Source organism: Papilio polytes, unplaced genomic scaffold (assembly GCF_000836215.1).
Source record: "Papilio polytes unplaced genomic scaffold, Ppol_1.0 DF824024.1, whole genome shotgun sequence".
Classification (NCBI taxonomy): Eukaryota; Metazoa; Arthropoda; class Insecta; order Lepidoptera; family Papilionidae; genus Papilio; species Papilio polytes.
In genome coordinates this window covers 146,686-156,342 of record NW_013525180.1, presented here as the reverse complement: position 1 = coordinate 156,342, position 9,657 = coordinate 146,686, and the positions used below count along the sequence as shown (strand labels likewise).

General features: G+C 31.8%; 1 protein-coding gene across 1 annotated transcript; it reads right to left on the bottom strand.

The window, feature by feature from the left end:
• Positions 1-632: 632 nt before the first annotated feature.
• LOC106100907 (senecionine N-oxygenase-like) lies at positions 633-8,991 on the bottom strand. The gene is made up of 14 exons (XM_013279972.1): positions 8,884-8,991; positions 7,132-7,334; positions 6,891-7,029; positions 6,575-6,746; positions 6,044-6,319; positions 5,791-5,954; positions 5,564-5,707; positions 5,179-5,381; positions 3,422-3,560; positions 2,732-2,903; positions 2,135-2,410; positions 1,890-2,053; positions 1,539-1,682; positions 633-1,279 (listed from the first exon to the last, which is right to left on the bottom strand). Exons 1-14 carry the CDS (start codon positions 8,980-8,982, stop codon positions 1,043-1,045), a joined length of 2,532 nt encoding a protein of 843 aa, XP_013135426.1. The 5' UTR covers positions 8,983-8,991; the 3' UTR covers positions 633-1,042.
• Between the last annotated feature and the right edge of the window lie 666 nt (positions 8,992-9,657).

Genomic DNA, 9,657 nt, shown 5'->3' with positions numbered 1-9,657 from the left:
ATTTATATAGGTTTATTCTTGACACTTTATGACGTTTGACATTGGCATTAGTGATACAAAGATTAAAAAATAGAATAGTTTGACATAATAAAGCACAGAACATAACACGTTTACTTTTCGAGTATTTGCATTTCCCGCGACTGCACCCGTCTGGAATTCTAGTCTCAAAAAATTATCCAACAAACAGGAGAAATATGAAAAATCCCGTAACACCGAATTTACTAGTTCTTGGTGTTTATGTCAATAATTAAGTCATTTGGCGGAAAGAATGGAACCTATTACAAACTTTCATCCCACTTTTAAGACATTTAGGGGATGAATTGTGTAAAATTCCTTTATAGCATTTTCCTATATAAAAAAGGAAGACCTAGCAAATTTTCTCGGTTTTATTTTTAAACATTATTGTGTATTAGGTGTTCTTTACTGTTATACATGCATATATTTTCATTAAATTAATCACTATTAGTGATATCGATCGATCTGGCGGACTAAAAGCTTGGTGCGATGACCCCATATGAGTGAGATAAGAAAGATGATGTTAGGAAATAAAAGATTTTCTGCTTATAAATTTTTTTTTAACAATTCCATCTTTTGATTTAAATAAAAAAAGTTAAAGATTTGTTTCTTAAATATAAGCATAACGATAGATATTAAATAATTATATACAAAAACAATCATAAACATTTCAACTAGTTTAACTTTTACATTCTACCGCTTTAACCAAAGGAACAATTTCATTACGTACTCAGTATCAAATGTATTACGTTATTAATACAAATGGCATTACAAAAATCCATTACTCCTCCTAAACGTCGAACTCGTAAAGAACATTTCATAAATATAGTCTTTCTTCTAGAGTGTCAAGGGTAAATAAAATATATATATTAATCTAAATTGGAGACGTGTAGAATAAACTGTTGCATCATCCGTAACAATCAAAATATCAGTCAGCTTTCCTTATATTCGATAAATAAATAAAACATTTTAATCTACTAGTTGTTATCTAGTAAAGTAATAAAAAAACAAGCCTGTTATGTGACTACTAACCATCATCCGCAACAAATACAACACTTTCAGGCAACTTGCCATCAAATCTTTCACGTTTTTTTACACGTTCAGTTCTCTTAAACGATTTATCATCAATCACTTCATAAATATAATCTCTGTAAGTGAATAAGTTTTGCAGTTTTGCTTCATTGCTTATGTTCCGTAGTTTAGACATGACAGGAGGCACTCTGTCTATACCAGATTCATCACTCAGTTCCTTGTAATACTGATCCTAGAAATAAAAAAAAAAATATTATGATAAAACCAAGTTGAAGTCAATTTAGTAAGCAAATATTCCTTACATATAACTGGTGGCACATTCCAATTTGTAGTAAAACGAATCGAAGTAATAAAATACTGTTTTTACATGTTAAATTGTTTAAGGTAAACAGAGATACAATAGTATAAAGCAACTAACAATAAATAATATTACTCAGTCAGGTCAAAAATAAAGTTAGAAGTGGTGATGGGCTGCAGGTTATTTCAATTACCTCTTTATCTCCTAACAAATGTAAATCAGACATGGATCGTCCGTTAGAGTGAATAATATCAACTTCCTTTTGCCAAACATTCAACATCTCTTCCTTGGACGGCAGAGAGAAATCACCCTTTATAAGTGCTGTGGTGTAACGAACCTGCAAAATAAATAAATAAAAATAAAGTGATAACTAACAAACAACAGTTAACTACCAAAAAGCCATATTTTAAGATTCTTTTGTCTAAATATAAACATAATAAAACATTGTGATGCAGCATGGTTGACTGAGACCATGTAGCTTTTACCTTTAGTATTCTGGAGTCAAGTAGATGACATATGAGCTGAGGTCATAAATATAGTTTACCTGTGCGTCTATAGCTACGATATGGCAGGCACGCCTCACCAGGCCCAGCACCACCATACTTGGTTCATTTATATTCACAAGACATTTGTACAGCGGGACCACGTGGTCCTTGTTGACCATTAGGCCACACAATGACTCCAGATAAGGATAAGTATAGTTAAATCCTAAAAAAGTGCAGTGATAAATTGACAAATGATTACGTCATTGCTTGATTAGAGGCAAGAAAAGACACAAATTACCCTTACCAGTGCAGTAAATAACGACATCGATCTCTTCATAAGTACCGTCAACAAAAGTAACCCCAGTTTCATTAAATTCTTTAACATCGGGTTTTCTTATATAGTGGTCTGGGAATTTCGTATTAATAGTTTGTTTAGAATGGTGGCTGTGCACCACTGTCTTGGAGTCCGTAAGCATTTCTATAACAATATCCCATGCAGAGGTTCCCCCACCCACGATTAAAGCACGTTTGTTTTCGAATATACAAGATACTTTATAATAATTGCTATGCAATATTTCTCCTGGAAGTTGAATTTCAAATTAAAATGATATAATAGATATGGGTAGTGGAAACCCACTGTAGCTAAAAAATAAATTTGATCGTGAATTATGAATGAATAACGAACAATGGCGGCCACTAGTACTTATATATGAACTAGCTTTCGCCCGCGACTCCGTCCGCGTGGAATTAAAAAAAAAGAAAGAGAGTAGCCTATGTGTTCTTCCAAACTATCTTCTACATTCATGCTAAATTTCATGGAAATCCGATCAGCCATTTAGGCTACAAACTCAAACAAACATCCATCCCTCCATCCATCCATAATATTAGTATGATTAAAAACCTTTAAAAAGTACTTCATTTGGAATGTTTGGCACATTAGGATTGCTGAAGTGTCCAGTTCCTATAATCATAAAGTCATATTCATCTTCATGCTCTGTTTTATTTAGTACATCTGTGTGTTTCACTTTCCATACATTTCCTTCTCGTCTCACTGATGTGACATTGTGAAGAAACTGTAACGAATTATTTAAATTCTTTGATTATATATTGTTGTTATAGGCCTAGTCACCCTTACTTAGGGTAGGCTCTGAGCCCCTTAGTGGGGACGTATAGTGAGCTGGTGATGATGATATATTGTTCACATTCTTAATCAATGAAATAATTCACAAACAAGTAAAGAATTCTATTGTTTAAACACAACATTAATAATGAATTAGTAGCTTTTACTCGCAACTTTGTCCACATGAATTAAAAAATAATAAAAAAGTGTAATCTATGTTGCTCAGTGATAACATAGATTTTTAACTGTGAGGGAATTTTCCAAATTGGTCAAGTAATTTTGAGGTATTTCGATACATACTTTCCACTTTATAATATTAGTACAGATTGGCATTGTACTACAAATGGTGGTTTTTACCATGTTAAAAATCAACCTTTAGAGGATTAATGAACTTGCAAGTGAGTAGGTACATCTTGCATAGTTTTTTAAAAGATAGAAAGCATTTAGATATTCTGATGTTCAATAACTTACCTGTATGTAATCTACTAAGTGAAAACGCTCTGCATAAGACCTGATGTAGTAGTAATATAATTGTGCATTAGGAAAGAAATGCAAATGTTTTGGTATTGGAAATCCACGGAGTTCCATTGTAGGATGTGGCAAATTTAACCTAAAAAATAAAAAAAAAAACCATTTACAATAAAAAATATTTTTTCTAATGGTACTATGAAATAAACTAAATTCAAAACTTAATTAGCTTGATTTATAGATGCTTTATAATCCTTGATATACAAATATGAACTGCAGGAGAAATCCTTTCTCTGTCAATATCAAATCCTTTTTAACCTACCTTAAAAAGGTCTTAAAAAGAATGTTTACTTACAACTATTATTCATATAAATTAAAACTTTAAAATTTACATCAGACAAAACTTGTTTAGTTATTGGAAATGTCACATATAGCAAAGCACATATACAGATAACAAAAAGTTAGTCATAACCATTTCCTTTTGTATAATTATAACTTAAATTAAACTATTAATAGTTGTAACAAATAATTTCAATATTGCAAGTCATACATTAATGAAAGTATATTATTATTATGCAAGTGTTAGCAATCATGTTATGATTTATTGATCTGCAATTTCTCTGTATTATCTTCACTCTCACTAACATTTGCACAATAACCACACACTAAAAGTAATTCTTAAGGTGCATATTGTTTTTTATCAATGGTTTCTTTAACTGCCTTACAAAATGTCTAAGTAATTGTGCCTCACCTTAAATCCATAACATCCTTGTGTGCAATATAAGGTCATGTTCATCGGTTCCTTTCATTGCCTCATATCTCCACATACCACCCACATAGTTTGTACATTCCAGTACTGTAAAGTCTATTCCTTCATCTTTTAAATATTTTGCAGAAGTAAGACCAGCAACCCCAGCACCAATAATACAAACACGTGGTCCACTTGATTTATCCTAAAATCACATTTTTAGTAACGTATATTTATTAATATCCAAAATGCAAATATCAGTATTGTAAGTCTAATTTGTTTAATTGTAAGTTTCATTAGTTGTTTGTCCATTATAAAATTTAATTCCTGACTTTGCAAAACTCTGTGAAAGAAATATACACTAGAATTTCTAATTATCATCATGGAAATCAAATATATACTAAAATCAATACAGCATCCAGAATGTTTTTTTATTGCACAATGTTCCCAAACTTTTGGTAACCATTAAGAAAATGTTGCACAACTTGGCACTTCCATGACCAAATACACTTGCATTAGACGTAAATATTGTTGCCGGACTATAAGCCCCTAAAATAAGCGTCTATACAAAATTACTTTTTAAGCCATGTAAAAAGAAAGCAAATCCCATAAGGTGAAAATAAACTTACCATAATTCATATGTCGAAACTGCTGATATTTGATTTTTTCCTTTCCTCACCAAAATTGAAATAAGACTGTGAGAGTCTGGACCAATTAAAACAAAACAGGTCCATTAAAAAGATAAGATACCAAATAAAAGTTTGTTTATAAACCTACTTTTAATGTTTCCTTGAGAATGACTATTGACATTGGCATTGACAGTGACAGTAACTAACACAAATATAGAGTAGCATGTTGCAAAGAAAAGCAAAAAGACCATAACGATATTGGCATTAAAATTAAAAACTTTTTCTCTGTATTAAATTTTATTTTGATTTTTTTTAAAAGATTTTGTCTTAAATCTTAAAATTAATATATATGTCATTAAAGTTAATATTTTGGCTTAAATTAAGGTAAGATCCTGTTGTCAGCAGGCTTCGTGTCTGACTCCAGGCGCCTGGCGAACGTGTTTCTGTCTATGACTTCGTACACGTAGTTCCTGTAGGTGTAGAGGTTTTCGAGCTTCGCTTCCGTGTCCATGGTGCGTATTTTATACATGACAGGAGGAACTCGATCGATGCCTGATTCTTCAGATATTTCCTCGTAATATTGATCCTGAAAATATCGAGTTACATGACAATGAAAAATAACAAATAACGGCAAGTTTACTTCACTACTACAACCTAATTTTCCACAAAAAAAAACTTCGGTTTATTTTTTTTAAATTATATCTGCTAATATGTTATCGTATTTACTAAATCCTTTGCGTAGTAGAATTACTTATTCGCAAGAAATACCTCCTTTTCTGCCAAGAAATGTATATCTGAGATGGGTCGTCCTTTAGAACGAATTATGTCTGCCTGCTTTTGCCATTCAGCCATCATTTCATCTCTAGACGGCAGTGTGAAATTACCCTTTATCAAGGCAGTTGTATAACGGGCCTAAAAACCAAACAAACACAAGAGTAATGATAAAAAGTTACATTGCAATTTATTTTATGTACATAGATGTATGTAATTATTACCTGGGCGTCTATAGCAACTACAAGACATGCACGTATAACTAGTCCCATTATGACCATACTTGGTTCATTTATGTTTACCATGTATTTGTGCAGGGGGATGACACTGTGCTTGTCGATTACTAGGCCACATGATTTGTCCAGGAATGGGTAGTCGTATTCGTATCCTAAAACAGCGAGACATTTTTCACATATCAATAGAAAATTAAAGGCCATATATTTTTGTTACAAATACATTACGTTACAAAGTTATTACCGGTACAATAAATGACGTCATCAATATCTTCATAAGTACCATCAACAAAAATAACTCCGGTTTCGTTAAACTCCTTGATATCGGGTTTTCTGATGAAGTGATCTGGGAACTTGGTTTTAAAGTTCACCTTAGAGTGGTGACTATGGACAAGGGTCTTAGAATAGTTTGCTACATCTAGAGCGATATCCATTCCGGAAGGACCCGCGCCGACGACCAGAACACGACGATTGGTAAATACGTCAGGTACTCTGTAGTCGTGGCTGTGGATTATTGTTCCTGGAAATTGTGTGTTGTTAAAAAAATTACACTATAATCGTGTATCCAAACTCTGTACCCGTTAAAAATCTTTGAGTAAGTGGTGAAAATAAGAAAAAAAGCAGCTTGGAGAATTCAACCTCGCCTTGCTGTTTTGTACAAGCATATTGTTATAACACTATGTCACTTTAAGGTATAAGGTTGAATGTAATAATATAACCATCTCATCTATCTAGATTAAGCGTGATATTTTTTTTGTAAAGTGTAGAAACTTACCTTTGAAAAGATGTTCATGACGAATTTCCGGCATATTAGGTTTACTGAAGTGGCCAGTCCCAACTATAACGAAATCGAATTCTTCCTCGTACTCTACACCTCTTAGTACATGCCCGTGTTTCACTTTCCATACATTCCCAACTCGTTTCACTGATGTTACCTTATGCAGAAACTGTAGACAAGGTACAAGTTAATACATTTCAAATATAATATTAAAAGGTATATATCCAGACAGCCCATAGTGTCAGATTCAGATATGCCAGAAGTCTTTTAGGCCATCTGTAACGTCCTATGCAAGACGTGGCCTTTCTATTACCTTTATATGTTTGTGCAAATCAAAGTGAGCCGCATAAGCCTTTATGTAGTCATAATATATATTCCAGCTAGGAAAGGATGGCATCTCTCTTGGTACAGGAAAACCCTGCAGTTCCATTGTTGGTTTTGGTAAGTTTGTTCTGTGGATTAAAAAAATATTTATTCTCAAAGACATTAATACTACTGTAATACTGAAAGTTGTATGCCTCAGACATATAATGACACCTTTGAAACTGGTTTACCTTAAATGCATGTACATGCTCGTGTGCAACGGTAAGCCGTTCTCGTCTTTTCCTACCCTATGGTCATATCTCCACGTTCCGCCAATGTACCTAGTCGATTCGAGAACGGTGAAGTTTATTCCTTCATCTTTTAAATGTTTAGCAGAAGTAAGTCCCGCTATTCCCGCGCCAATGATACAGACGCGTGGACTTGTTGAACTGGCCTAGAAATAAATAAATAGAAATAATTTTATTGAAAGCAAGTAACTTATACTACTTACTTACTGCGTTGGCGCAGCGACCCAAAGTGGGTCTTGGCCTCCGACACGAGAGAGCGCCGAAACTTATACTAACTTATATATATTTTTAATCTCTAAAACAACTCAAAATGGGTTTTAAGTAATAGAAAGAATATTCTCGGGCTTAAAATATTTTTAGTGTCATTAAATGGGGGTTGTTTATTTTCTGTACATCGTATTCTTACAATCACATATAAAAAGGGCCGCAACGTTTCTTTCTCTAAAAGTTTATTGCTCTTTACATTTGCCAGGTGCTATTTTACAATATTTACTATATTATAATGTATTGTTGTTTTTATTATTGTAGCTTATTATGTTATGTCTTTATATAACATAATAGTTTATTAAATGTATGTCGTATCAATAAAGTCTGTCGAAGTAATTATCTTTTTTTTTTGCACATTATTTGTACTCTATATTTAGACAAGACACGAATTTGACACGAATGTCAAAATCAAAAATGTCGTCTGTGGTCGAATGTCGCAAATGGCAATAATATCTCACGATCAAAATCAATGGATAAATTAAACAAACTTGGTAATAATGTAACACTGTAACAATTATATAAGTTGTTTGAATTGTTAATACGACACTGGTATTGTTTAGTGACAATTATTCCATGCATTGTCGAAGTAATTATATTTCAATTGTTTTCAATAATCATGCGGCCTAAAAACAAAAAACGTCGTTAACGAAAGCAAAAGTTGGACTTACCATATTTTACTTCGTTTAAATTGGTTAAAAATGTTCACCTTCAAAGATGATTATAATTCAACTGTTTTGTGTGTCCTTAACTACTGTCAAGTCAATAATGTTTTGTCAAACTGCGCGGAATTCAAATTACCATCACAACTAATAATGCGAATGATGACAGATATCTATATATTCGATAAAATGAGATAGTGTTCATAGCAATATCACAGAAACGTAAGTCATTGTTTATAACATTTATCTCGGAGTTCTGCAAATATTCTCGAATGATAAATTGATATATCAACATCGACTGGAGTTTTTGTATTCATGTCTTGTTTCACTAAGAATTTTGTACACGCATAAGATACAACGTTATTGCTATCAATTTTTATTTAAAGATAGACAAGGATAGCAATACTGTTGTAATACTAGTGGTACGCGTACCGTTTTTAGATAGTTTCGAAACCAAATGAAATACGAATATCAGGCTTTGTAAATTTATAAGTATTTACATATTTATGTAGTTGATTATATGTACATAAACATAGTTAAAAACTTAATATATTTTACGGTTTTAAGTAAACATCGATGATTGTTATAACACGAGTAATCAATAAATCCTATTTTAAAAATGAATAATCGTAAAAATAAATCGATTATCGGTATAACATGCTAGGGAGGAATGCCAATCGGATGAAACTTTCTCAAAAAAAGGCGAATTCGGTTAGTCTATGGCATTATAGATAACTGCATAAAACATAGTATAAACGAACGGATTTACCTGATTCACTTTTATATTGTATCCAGAAACAATATTTATTTGCAAACACGAATAACACATTAATAATATTAAACGTCGCAATAGAATAATTTTATACATTGTAATAATTTATTATATTACTTCTAATTCATACAGTTCAGATAATACTGCGACGATTAACGGTTTATATTGAACATATTGGTCAAATGACCTTTTATACATTAAGGTGAATTCAAAATGAATTCAAAATTAGAAGGAGATCAAACTGTTTTTTTTTAGTTCTACAACACAATAAGGCCAATTGCAGGTAAAATAATAATGACGTTATTTCCAAAGTATCCTATAACTATCATTTTCGATATATGTGTTTTACAGTTTTCAGCAGTGAAAATGCACGGTTACAGTTTTAAGTTATTTTAATTACCATAAAATAACAGAATATGCTTCTTTTCGATTTGATACATTTAATCTCATTTTTTAGATTATTTATTTATAATACAAGATATTGAGTATTTGTCATCGATAAAACAGAAGCATTACTTTATCATAAAAATACCATTTCACATAATACCATTTGATACACAAATGATTGCAGTTCCAAGATAAAGTTCTTTCCACGTCATAAATTGCAAGCGAATTACAAAATTAAATTTACTTCGTTACTCCAATTCATAATTCTTAAGCAATCCAAACTAAATGTAAATTGTGTTTTAAAAGTCTTACAAAAATTGCAACGAAAATTACTACAGTTAACGCTTATATATTTTTAGTTTTTAAATAGTGTAGTAGTATGGA